General features: G+C 43.0%; 1 protein-coding gene across 1 annotated transcript in view; it reads right to left on the bottom strand.

Moving 5' to 3' along the window:
• The window catches only part of LOC310853889 (von Willebrand factor D and EGF domain-containing protein), a 74580-nt gene extending 61176 nt beyond the window's left edge, over nucleotides 1-13404 (bottom strand). The window contains exon 1 of the mRNA XM_083758361.1: nucleotides 13247-13404. Within this exon, the coding sequence (XP_083614487.1) occupies nucleotides 13247-13352 (106 nt within the window). The 5' untranslated portion in view covers nucleotides 13353-13404. The remainder of the gene's footprint in view (nucleotides 1-13246) is intronic.
• Between the last annotated feature and the right edge of the window lie 665 nt (nucleotides 13405-14069).

Below are 14069 nucleotides of genomic sequence, written 5' to 3'. Positions count from 1 at the left end.
AACATTTATAAAACCTGCACAGACAGAATTAACCACTTAAATTTTAAAAAAGACAAATCAATAACAGCGAAAAGATCGGCAAATGTTCGCCACTTTTACGCAACACACATTAAAAAAAATGAAATGCAAGGTTTCTGTCCAATGGCAAATTGGAGCTCTAATACAGCAAATATTTGCCAGTGAGAAGTGAATGGTGAGAAGTGAATGGTGGACAGGGAGAGTTGGAGCCTTGGAGGTAAGTGCAGATGAGGTGAGGTCACGCCGTTTTAAGAACACAGGGAATTGCGGCTTCGTGACTTAAGACTCAATGGGAACTGCATGTGTCAACACAGATGGGGAGAGGGCAAAGGTGATGAAAAATTGCTTCACCCCAGTGATCTTAAAACAGCAACAGGCTTAATCCCAAGAAAGGTGAGAATAACTGCCAGTGGCAAGAACTACCTTCCACAATTAACTAGTCAGGAATAATGAATTTCAACCTGGCGCCAATATGTTGGGCACGTATTTTTTCAAACGCCTAAAGTTAATGCTGGATAAATGTGCGAAATGTCCACAAAATAAGTCACATTTTAAAGATGGCTAAAATTGCTGATTTGCAAGCTGGTGAGCGTGCCGCCATGCATGCGGTGCTCGGGAACATCAGTGAGGTTGGAACTTGGAAGGGCAGGAAGGATCACTTCACCAAGCAGGGGTTATCTAAATCACTAAGAATAACATGCATTCCTTTGAGCCCCCTCGCTCCGCTCCAAACCTGCCCCGAGACGGGACCCTGCAGCCAACAGTGCATGCATGACCACACTTCTGAACATAGTTTGCAGATGGAGCCTGAAGAAGCTTATTTTTGGGGCATTGGGGGGGGGGGGGGGGGGGGGGTGGAGGGATATTTGAGCAGAATGTAACATTACACGCATAGCCTTTCAAGATGTCACACTTTTTGCCTCAACATAATTGGAATGCTTCTGCAATTTGCACGTTGTTTTAATCATCAGTCTTTATTTAACTCTGATTTGATAATTTTTTGTTCAATATAGGCCTCTACAAGTAAAAATAACAATATAACTTAAACCCAGGATAACAATGAAACACTTTTTTCCAATGTGGCCCTGCAGCATAACCAAAACTAAATGGTCAAACAAATCACATACTGTAGCACCAGTGAATTACACAATTCATTTTAGCACAACTAAATGGACAAAACATAGGGGTTCCGGACCCCCTGTTGAAGACCCCTGCTGTAAGCAACAGTAGCCTGCTTACGTTTCTACTATGCAAGCTTCTGAACTGCCGTTCTGGGTTTTAATCTAATTGCCTTAGGTCAACACAGCCCCTTTTCTCAACAAACCTGAACAAAAAGGCAAAAAGCCTGTCCTCTTTCACTCGTAGAAGAACAAACTCGCTCTCCATTCAGCCTCTGACTTTCATTGTGGAGGGTGAGGCACTGGAGTGGAAACGTCAGGAGAAAAACAACAAACAGTAGCTGCTGTTTAACCCGCCCCAATACAGTCGTCGTCCGTCCGTCCGTCCGTCCGTCCCCCCCCCCCCCCCCCCTGTCCCCCCCCCCCCCCCCCCCCCCCCGACAGACAGTGACAGGACCCATGGCCTTCAAAGACAATGTGCTTGTTTACATCTGCCCTTTTCCTGTTCGCACACCTTGTCTGGGAGATAGCAAGAGATGAGGTCACAGACAGGTTATTCGTTTTCAGACAGTGGTGGAAATTAACTAAGTACTGTACCTTTACTCAATTAACTATAAGTACTGTACCTTTACTCAATTAACTAAGTACTGTACCTTTACTCAAGCCACGCAAGCCACATACAACACAGGGCTTACTGTAAGTGGCTAAAGCTTACTGTAAGTGGCTACAAAGCACATTTACTGTACTTGAGTACCAGTTTCTAATTATTTGGCAAATAAGACAACTTTATTTGGTTTTTTATGCGAGTGTACTTATATTCTTTTTTAGAATCTGACTAAAGAACTTTCACTAGTAACAGTCAGAGACATTGATGTGTAGTAGAAATACCACAATGTATGCACAGAGTACCCCCCCCCTCCCCCCACACACTGCTTGCTTACATGTGCCCCTTTCCAGCTCACACACCTTGTCTGGGAGCTATAGCAAACAAGAGGTGAGGTCACAGGGTCGTCCAAACAACCTTTTTTCTAAATGACAACTGGCGAGACTTCAGCTGTCCCAAATCCCAGTCTTTAATGAGTTTACAGAGCCTGGGAGAGGTCCCTACGTTTCCCAAACTGGGGTCTGGGGGAGGGACGGTCTGTTTGGTTGGAGGCGGTACAACATTTTAAAACATGTATAAAATCACAACATGTTTATTTGGGTCATGAATGATCCAAGATCAAAATCTGTGATATACACCAGTAGTTATATCTTTCGTGCTCTTTCAAAAACAGTGAAAAGAGCTGATCTACAAGCCCACACCGCATCTCAATTAGGGCTGCAACTAACGATTAGTTTCATAATCGATTCATCTGCCGATTATTTAAACGATTAATTGGATGACACTTATGTTCTAACTAACAAAAAATATAATTAATTTAAATTTAGTTTGTCTTTTATTTGAATAGCAGCCTAATCAGCAGCTAATCAAATTAGTTGCCAACTAATTGAATAATCGATTCGATTACGATTAATCGATTAATTGTTGCAGCCCTAATCTCAATGCGACGCGTTGTGAGCATGTAGAATAGATCAGCCATGTTTGCTATTTGTCGTACAAGAAGTATATAGGGCTTAAGTGGTTCACCATACATGCTTGGAAAATGCAAGAGAGCGTGTGTGTGTGTGTGCGCATGTGTACGTGCATGTGTGGGGGGTCTCCGCTTGTGTCAGATGCAAGGAGGGACTGCTCCAAGGGGAAACAAATAAGTTTGTAACCACTGATTTAGGCAGATGGGGTGGAAGGTAAGCTAATGAATTGGACCCTAGGGATCTTCGTGGAAGACTTTAGTGGCCCAGACGTGCTTGGCTCTGCGCAGCCTCCTGTTTCTGGGTACAGAAGATTAAAGCGAAAGAATATATATTCAAAGATTTGAGCCACATTTTTACGATTTTTCAAAAATAGCAGACCTACAAGCTCATAGCGTGCCACTCGGTGGCTTGTAGCTTGTAGATCTGCTATTTTCCAATAGCTAAAGTATAACATAATGCTTGAAACACCAAAAAGGGGTTCCTGCCCAAAATGGGTTAAAACGAGAGAGGTGGTAGGTGGTAGGGACGGGTCCGTTTCCCCCCAGGCCCGGACTGACTGTCACTCACTGGGAGAACAACCATAACTGTGGTGGTAGGGACGGGTCCGTTTCCCCCCAGGCCCGGACTGACTGTCACTCACTGGGAGAACAACCTGGCCTGCGACCAGCTGGTATAGAGTACTATTAATTAAGCACTATTATTAGTCTAGTTTTCAAACTTTTAAATGAAAAGTGACCACATTAACCCCAGTATCCCAATTCTAGGGCAAACCCGGCGACATAACCGATCTATACAATTAAGCTCACAACGCATCATAATGCAACATATTTATGCTCTTAGTTATTTAGTTTACTAATTCATATTCAAGTTTGGGTCCTGGTGAGATATCACATTGGTCTCTTGGTCTGAAAACTGTGCTCTCTAGACCAGCGATTCTCAACCTGTGGTCCGAGTTGCAACTGGGCCCCTCAAATTTTATGAACACTTTCAAGATTTTCAAGTGGGCCCTGCTCCATAAAAGACCGATACATGCTCTAGAGTCTAGACCATAAACGTAACTTCATGACACACAAAAAAGGGAAAGAAATACCGGTATATACAGTATATGTGTTTTTGTATGTTGGTACCAGATGGATGATGTTTGGCACACACAGGGCGGTGGAGCAAGTATGAAAGTACTTTAGATAATCACAGGAAAAGTACTGCAAAGTCACTGTGGCATGCACTGTTTTTTGTTTATTGGTTTTTTTCACAGAAGCATTATTGAGATAGAGTTTGAAAAAGAATAATTAACATTAACAGCTTCTCTTAAATAAACCCCACAAGTATGACATAAAAGAGTAAAGACATTGAATTTCCACCCCAAAGAAAAAGGACAACAGAAAACAAGACAAACAAACCTTAAATACAAGATCAGTAAAAGTTGAAAGATAAAAGGCAGACAAAAACAGACAAAACAACAGTACACAACATCCTATAGGTACATAGGTAGATAGTATAGGTAGATGCATCCATAATCCAATACAATACAATCCATACAATCCAATCACAGTATAAGCTACTTTTAAAACAAAAGTCCAGCAGACCTCACTCATCCCCAAGCAGAGACGGATTCAAATTCTGAATGAATTGAAATAATGGACCCCATATCGGAAGAACCATTCAAGGAGTGTCTAATCTTCTCCAGTTTTACACAGTACAAGGTGTCCCTAACCCAATGAGTGTGAGAAGGGGAAGTGGGCGATTTCCAGTTGGTCAGAATTAGTCTCCTCGCTAACAAAGTGACAAAGGCCAAAACATCCCTCTCTGGTTTGGAGAGCGACGGTATTGAGGGAAAAACACCAAACAGGGCCCCCAAAGGTGTGGGCTCCACTCTTTGCCCGACTATCTTTGATAAGGAATTGAAGATATCGGTCCAATATTTGTGTAGAGAAGGGCAGAGCCAGAACGTATGGATGAGGTCTGCGGGAGCCTGCCGACATCTATCACACTCAGGAGACACATCGTTATATATTCTAGACAACCTGGCCTTGGTGTAGTAGACACAGTGTAGTAATTTACATTGAATAAGAGCATGCCTCGCACAAATAGAGGACCCATGTACCCGATGTAGAATTGTATCCCAAACCTCCTCAGTTATCTCCTCTCCAATATCCACCTCCCAACGAGCCTTTAATGAATCCAAAGACTCTGGGCGCAAACAACAAATCTCATCATAAATACATGAGATCGCACCCTTCAAAGAGTCATTAGGTAAATTTGGAAACGTGGGAAATGTTTTCTGAACAAAACTACGGACCTGTAAATATCTAAAAAAGTTCTGTTTGGGAAGCGTATATTCAAATGAGAGTTGCTGAAAGGATGCAAAGACCTTCTCCATATATAAGTCCCTGAAAGTATAAATCCCAAGACTTTTCCAGGTTGAGAAGGCGTGGCATGCACTGTTTCATAGCAGTAAATCCTAAACATTTGGGACTCAACCATGATGAGCAAACAAATGCCAAACATTGCTTGCAAAAATGTGCTTTCCTCCTGCTCTGAAAGCCTCTGATCAGTGCCAACACTTTGCTGCATTAAACCATAGTGGAAGAAGCAATGCGATTAAAAGTAGCAGAGTACCACGACTATCACATAAATATTAAAGTCCCAAAGTAAACATAGCCCTACTCAAACGTTTTCAATGTACGTACCTCACTGTACGTTAGAAGCTTGTAGTTTGTCTCCTTTTGATTAGCCAAAGCATAATGGCTTTATAAAAGGGTATATGCACATGCATAAAGTTAGTGGCAAATTGAGTGACAAAGTGTTTTTTTCACAGAAGCATTATTGAGATAGAGTTTGAAAAAGAATAATTAACATTAACAGCTTCTCTTAAATAAACCCCACAAGTATGACATAAAAGAGTAAAGACATTGAATTTCCACCCCAAAGAAAAAGGACAACAGAAAACAAGACAAACAAACCTTAAATACAAGATCAGTAAAAGTTGAAAGATAAAAGGCAGACAAAAACAGACAAAACAACAGTACACAACATCCTATAGGTACATAGGTAGATAGTATAGGTAGATGCATCCATAATCCAATACAATACAATCCATACAATCCAATCACAGTATAAGCTACTTTTAAAACAAAAGTCCAGCAGACCTCACTCATCCCCAAGCAGAGACGGATTCAAATTCTGAATGAATTGAAATAATGGACCCCATATCGGAAGAACCATTCAAGGAGTGTCTAATCTTCTCCAGTTTTACACAGTACAAGGTGTCCCTAACCCAATGAGTGTGAGAAGGGGAAGTGGGCGATTTCCAGTTGGTCAGAATTAGTCTCCTCGCTAACAAAGTGACAAAGGCCAAAACATCCCTCTCTGGTTTGGAGAGCGACGGTATTGAGGGAAAAACACCAAACAGGGCCCCCAAAGGTGTGGGCTCCACTCTTTGCCCGACTATCTTTGATAAGGAATTGAAGATATCGGTCCAATATTTGTGTAGAGAAGGGCAGAGCCAGAACGTATGGATGAGGTCTGCGGGAGCCTGCCGACATCTATCACACTCAGGAGACACATCGTTATATATTCTAGACAACCTGGCCTTGGTGTAGTAGACACAGTGTAGTAATTTACATTGAATAAGAGCATGCCTCGCACAAATAGAGGACCCATGTACCCGATGTAGAATTGTATCCCAAACCTCCTCAGTTATCTCCTCTCCAATATCCACCTCCCAACGAGCCTTTAATGAATCCAAAGACTCTGGGCGCAAACAACAAATCTCATCATAAATACATGAGATCGCACCCTTCAAAGAGTCATTAGGTAAATTTGGAAACGTGGGAAATGTTTTCTGAACAAAACTACGGACCTGTAAATATCTAAAAAAGTTCTGTTTGGGAAGCGTATATTCAAATGAGAGTTGCTGAAAGGATGCAAAGACCTTCTCCATATATAAGTCCCTGAAAGTATAAATCCCAAGACTTTTCCAGGTTGAGAAGGCGTGGCATGCACTGTTTCATAGCAGTAAATCCTAAACATTTGGGACTCAACCATGATGAGCAAACAAATGCCAAACATTGCTTGCAAAAATGTGCTTTCCTCCTGCTCTGAAAGCCTCTGATCAGTGCCAACACTTTGCTGCATTAAACCATAGTGGAAGAAGCAATGCGATTAAAAGTAGCAGAGTACCACGACTATCACATAAATATTAAAGTCCCAAAGTAAACATAGCCCTACTCAAACGTTTTCAATGTACGTACCTCACTGTACGTTAGAAGCTTGTAGTTTGTCTCCTTTTGATTAGCCAAAGCATAATGGCTTTATAAAAGGGTATATGCACATGCATAAAGTTAGTGGCAAATTGAGTGACAAAGTGAGTGGCAAAGTGGCAATCGTTTAACGTTGTTTACTGCAATCAGATAGGACTTTTCTTGTTTGGATGTATGGCCGTCAAGGCCATACACCAAGTAATCTTTTGCCACTCAGTAGGCGTTCCCGCATAAACGGTCTTCCGGGTATGATGATGATGTCACGCGCATACCCTCTATTGTGGTGCACGAACGAGGGGGTGCGTGACATGAAAAGGGTAATGGTGAATTCCATGATTATTTGCCATGAACATATAAAAAGAGCTAACATTTTTGGCCAAATACAACGAGACTGAGCGTTGGGGGGGTGCGTCAGCTAGGTCAGGAGGTAACAGGTGGTGCACGGCCAAAAAGGTTTGAGGACCGCTGCTCTATTCATTGTCTCCACCAGGCCGAAGGCATGGGGGGAGAGTATGTTTTGCACTCCGTCCGTCCGTGTGTCCGTCCGTGTGTGTGTCCGTGAGCAGCTAATCTCGGCCACCGTTAACCCGGTCGATGCCAAATTTTGCACACACACTCCCTGGATGCCAACGATGAACCTCTGCCCCCAAACAGAACGGCCTGTTATAGCGCCACCAGGAGGCCGCTTTGTGCAAAACAAGTTTTTGCACAGTACACCTACAGATTCTGTCCAAACATCGCGCAAATTGGTACACAGTCTCTCTAGAGCCATTCAACAAAACCGGTCTTTCATATTTCTCAGACTCCATCCTGATTGGTTAAGATTGGCTTCCAAAGTTCACAGGAGTGCTCAGTTTCAAACAAAATGCTGCAAATCATTAACACATCGCGTGATTTCCGTGAAATTGTGCACGCACATTCCCACTAGGCCGAGGACGAAATGCCACATGAACAATTTCAACTCAGCCTCAAGGTGGCGCTATAACTGGCCGAAAAGTGTTTTTACCTCTAACTGCACGGATCTGTGGATAATTTACTTTTGTTGCCCTTTTATCCAACCACCAGATGAAGGCAAGCTGCAATGTCCTACATTCCTATCCTGGTGGAGACCTGTGCCCAGAAGGGCACTTTTTCTAGTTGGTTATGACATTAGTGGAGTAGAAGTATAAAGTACTTCATTTTTATATACTTTGTTACTTTTCACCACTGCATAAAACCTTGCTTTAGCGACATTCCTTCTATGCGTTTCCACTGGACAGCACGCGCACACACACACACACACACACACACACACACACACACACACACACACACACACACACACACACACACACACACACACACACACACACACACACACACACACACACACACACACACACACACACACACACACACGTCAGTCAGTAGATGGGCTATTTTCTCCGCACAGTTGCCTTTTAGTTTTGTCATCAAATGTTTTTACGTTTTATGACATGCCCAGAATAGGTATGCTAGGGTTCAAAGTGGTTAACGATAAATTACCATTACGGTATGTGACTATTCCCAATGTGTCTGTCTGTCTGTCGGTCTCTCACTCTCCATGCACACAAAAAAGTTACACTACTTTAACGTGAATGTTTGTAAAGCCATCCTTTTCAGTCACATTCCTTTTATATTGTCACTTCTGCACCATAGTGGGGCGACGCCCCCCGTAACTACAGGTAACGGATGATGTCCAAACATTCTGTGACAGCTCAATGGTTCTCATAGTGGGGTCCAGAGACCCCCAGAGGTCCTTGAGGGGATTACAGATGGACGTGTGAGAAAGCCCTATTTATATTCTTTTGTTGCGTTGTCAGCTCCTAGATCGGCTATTTTAAAACGTTTTCTTGTCCTGGCAAAAGATGATAATAATAGTGTCCTTATTTGCGGCATAACTTTTGCATAATATACAGTGAAACGCAATTAACCCATCCTGAAGCTGGACGCATGCTCCAGTTTTAGGTGATAAGGTGACCAGCGAAGACTACAACATGTCGTCACGCCGCGGTGACAATCGACTCACTGCTCACCAACACATCTCTCTGTTTTGACTAACCACCGAAAAGGTGCATAGCTTATGCGTGAGCCTTAAAGGGATAGTTCTTTTTTTACCCCTCTATCACCCAGAACTATGTTTTTTGTGTCCATATCACTACACCCAAAAAATAGTCCCATGTGATAGAGGGGTCAAAGTTGAACGAAAGTCACGCTAATATTTTAGAAATAGGTCAACAATACAAATTACGTTCGTTTTGTGGATTCATTTACTTTTACTGTGTGGCCCCAGTCACCCAGTGCCCCCCACAAAATGACTGGAACTACTTAAAATTGACCAAAACCAGAGCAGAACTCCCACCATGAGTCTCGGGCAATCAATTAATACAGTTGCAACCACTATATTAATGGCAAGTATTTCATACGACTTAAGTTCAAAAAATCTGAACTATCCCTTTCTGGGATCTGGGAAGAACGGCCCTAGAACGCCTTCTAGGGCCTGACCTATAAGGTTTCTGAAAACCTTCAAATTCAGATTCATTCTTTTTTTCAATAGGCATCAAAGGTATAACTAGAAAAAGTACCCCTCGGGACACAGGTCTCCACCAGGGCAGGTCAGGTTGTGGCCTCCTGGTGGCGCTATAATAGGCCAATGTGAAAAGGGTGACATTTCTTCTTACGCCTTGAATGGCAATAGGATGATTTGAGGCATTTTGTTAAAAAAAAAAGTTTTGCAAAAATCCACCCGTTGGTGGTGCTATAAAAGGCCAAAGTGAAAAGGGTGGGATATATTCCTCAGCCTAGTAGGAAAGTCAGTGAAAGATTTCACGTAAATTGCACGCTCCGTTCTGGCATTTTGTTCCAAAAATGTGTTTTGCAAAAATCCACCTGTTGGTGGCGCTATAACAGGCCAATGTGAAAAGAGTGGGATATATTCTTATTCAGCCTAATAGGAAAGTCTGTGAAAGATTTCACATAAATTGCATGTTCAGTTCATGATTTTGTTCAAAACGGGCCAATCTTGCAAACTTTGAAAGCTAATGTTGGCCAATTAGGATGGAATCTGAAATATCGGATAGATTCGTCTTGAACACATGACTATAGAGATAGTGTGTAACGATTTGCGGGATTTTTGGACAGAATCTGGAGGAGTAATATCAAGAAATGTGTTATTCAAAAGTCGGCCTCCTGGTGGCGCTATAACAGGCCATTCTGGAAATTTTGGGGAAGAGGTCATCATTGGCATCCAGGGAGTGTACGTGTGCAAAATTTGTCATCTACCGGGATAACAGTGACGGAGATTAGCTGTACACAGACGGACGGACACAAGCACACACACGGACGGAGTGCAAAACATACTCTGAGACAACAACATATAGGTTGCACCAGGCGTTAATGGGTTAAGAATCAGGAGGCAGCGCCTCTGGGAGCAGAAGTGTCTTCCTCAGGGACACTTCCACACATTGATCGGTGTGCAAACGGGGGACCTTCAGTTTCAGGCGGCCTCAAAGTTTTAGGGTGGAAAACAATCATGGCACATTTACCAGCGGTGCAGAAAAGTTTGCTGGTGTGATTGGCATCGGAGAGAGATAGAGATGGGTTCTGTTCTGTCAACTTCTGTGTCCACCCAGGACACTGGTTTTTACGACCCTCTGACTCTTCACTTTATGACTGCATTCTCTGATCCTCTCTGTGACATTGTTTCACGAACACAGGGATCGGGGATGTGTTTTTATGGGCCGTGAGCAAACTAGCCCTCTTGTTTCTGAGATTTCCCAAACAAGTTTAAAAATAAGTCCAACAAAACAATTCATCAAAATTATCGTACATTTTCAAACGGCTGATGTCCAAGCTCACAGTGCGTCGATGTGACATGCTGTGAGCTTGTATATCGGCTGCATTTTCTCAATTTGTAAGTGGTTAATCCATAATCTTTTTTTGTAAGTTTGGGCTGGAGAGAGACACCATATTTATATTTACCTGATATTTATATATTTTTGGGTCTCAACTAAGCTAAAAAGGTTTGTGTACCCCTGGTCTGTGACAACACTGGCATCACAGGCGGATGGCCTTGATTGGACAGGGATGCCATCAATCAAACACAGTGCCAGGATTACCTAGTTTGTTCTTTTACTAAACAACTTTAACTTTGACTGAGTTACAGCCCAATAACTACCCCGTGTAGTGTTTATGGAGCTGTCCGTCACGGACAGCTGGCTGCAATTCATTGGATTCTACCGGAATTCTACCACACTTACTCTATTTGTAGGCTTTTTTAATGGTGGCAGTTTTTGGACTGCTACCTCCAGTGATCTATAAGCCTGCTGCTGAGTTTGTTGTTTCTAAAGGCATGCATCGTGGCTGATGTCAGACGTCTATTGGTTTTATCAATGATTAACGCTTGCAAGACATTTTAAGTAAAGTGAACTAAAGTTAGTCAGTCATGCTTCCTCTAAACCTTTTTTAAGAAACCCCACGTTTGATATGCATTAAGGCCAGTGGTTCCCAAATAGTGGATCAGGAACCATTTTGGATATAAATATATAACTCAATAACTCAATTTTAGATCTGCCATTCCCACTACTTTGGGTCTCAGGGACAGGGAGACATCAAATTTCTCTTTTGGGTGTTTGGGTGAGCTAAAAACGTTTGGGAACCAGTAGCCGCAGTACCTTAGGGCCTAAGGCCTACATCCCAAACCACACCAAAGGGTAGAGTCGGGACAAAACTGTTTTTAAGGTCAACCACACCAATGCAACTCATTGAATTGCAAATTTGCAGTGAGTTGCATGTGTGTGGTTGACCTTAAAAACAGTTGTGTCCCGACTCCCGACCGGACCCTTTGGTGTGGTTTGGGCTGAAGGCTTAAAATCCTCAGGTTTCCTGTTCAAATCTGCTGAATGATAACAGGAAATGGGTATGCCACATTCTCAAAACTGGAACTTCAGTCAGTTAGAGCCTATTGTGTTCATAATACTGTCTAGACGTCCAGTCTATATGCAGTGGGTTCTAACCTCTAGATGCCGCATAGTGGTGGACAGGCACTTTTCATTTACCCCTGCACCACCGTTAAACCTGCCACAGCTGTCCGCTGCTATTCATTAAGCTCCATCCCTCTGGATTGGGGGGCAGGGATGGGGGGGGCTAAGGTGTAAAGGTGTAAATCAGATCAGATGTAGATCCAAGGCTAGATTTCCCCTGACCCAAACATTAAAAAACATGCATCCGATTTTAAACTCAGTTTTGGCATGCACGAGCTCCAGTCAAGTTGAGCCAGATGTATATGAAATGCCTTTAGACCTGGTGATGTGCTTCTTCTCAAACATGTCAGGGACCCCTACATTGATATGTATTAAAGCCAGTACAGATGACAGACCCACCATTTCAAAGAATTTGGTGCCATGCTCCTTTTCTCCTCATTAGAATAAGTGCAGATATATACAACTGTCTATACTGTAGATGGGGAGAGAAAATAACCACTTTCAACCTGTGTCCCTATTTTGTGCATGTCATAAGGAGAAATTATTAAAAATTCCATCCCATCCCACTGACCCCCGGGCCTGGGGTCCTTGTTGGACTCACTGAGAATCAGGTCTGATTCAGTAGATGTTTGCACAAAAAGGAAACAATGCAAAGGTGTCATGCTGTCAAGGGCAGACCACATGGGATGATGCCTGGGATCTTTTTACACAGGTAAAGGGAGAAGAATGAATGAGCTGGCTGCAGCTGAGCCAAGGATAAACTTAGAGATGAGATGCTTCTCTGTTGAAAGGCTCATATCTCTCCATCTAATCGTACAGGTGCTGAGTGATGGTATGGAGGACTCACCACCCCCCACTCACACACACACACACACACACACACACACACTTGTAAATTGTTCCCTATGCGCAGGCTGACATGTCTTGTGTGGTTTGACTTTGAACCGAGACCGTTGCTTGCTTGCTTACTTAATACTGACTGACTATTAATTTATTGACTGACTTACTGTTTATTGACTAACTGACTGAGTGCTTATTGACTGTCTGCTTATTGACCGACACTGACTGACTGACTGTCTGTCTGTCTTTTGACTGACAACTGTCTGCAGTCTGCCTACAGACTGACATAGTACTAACTCACACCAGGCTTGGCTGACTGATTTATGGACTGACTTGACAGACAGTCACAGACAGACATGCAGCGTGGCTGACAGACAGAGACAGACATACATTACATAATAAGTTACATTATATAGCTTAGACTAGTACTCACCATATTGGGTAAACGCTCCTCCTAACATCACAGCACAAAGCAGTGCGACTCTCACATAGCTTGGAATAATAAAGGTGCGCAACAGGAGAGCAGCAACAGGCTCCATATTTGCGCTGCACCCTCACAGTCCTATCAATGGTCAAATAAAAATTAAATAATGAGTTTCAGCTGCAGTCCTCCGGTCCCGTCGAACGAAAGAAATCCATTTGGAAATAAAAAAAATCTCGTTATTTGTCCTGTTAAAAGGTTAATTTCACCCGGAAAGTGGTGGAATGCGACAATTTGCATGAAAGAGACGATATGCGACAACTTGTTCAGGTTCGTTGAAGGACGCAAACCTGTCGTCAATGTCGTCTAGTTTGAATGGGATGAGGAAAACGTTTTTATAAGTTCGCGCTCGGTCGTTTTAAGGGCTCCATACAAGTATTTTAAAGTCTCCGTAACCTGGTTTGGAGAACCGACTGAAAAGTTAAAAAGAACAAGAAAAAAGGGGGCTATTTCGTTTTTGCTCCAGGCTGTAACGCGTTAATTTGGCGTTGTGTGTGTGTGTGCGCGCTGCTCAAAGGCGGAGAGTTTTCCCAATAATAAAGACACTGCGCAGAGAGAGATGAGGCAGCCCTCCTATTGTCCCTGTAGGATAGGTGTGTGTGTGTGTGTGTGTGTGTGAGAGAGAGAGAGAGAGAGAGAGAGAGAGAGAGAGAAAGAGAGACTGTGCGCGTGCGTGCGTGCGTGCGTGTGTGTGTGTGTGTGTGTGTGTGTGTGTGTGTGTGTGTGTGTGTTTAATGGCCTCAGGGGAGCAAAACTGCTCTTCTCCCCCAGAACA

Source organism: Protomyctophum parallelum (genome assembly GCF_964188405.1).
Source record: "Protomyctophum parallelum genome assembly, chromosome: 23".
NCBI lineage: Eukaryota > Metazoa > Chordata > Actinopteri > Myctophiformes > Myctophidae > Protomyctophum > Protomyctophum parallelum.
Note: the sequence above shows the minus strand (reverse complement) of the source record. Positions and strands in the feature narration are given on the sequence as shown.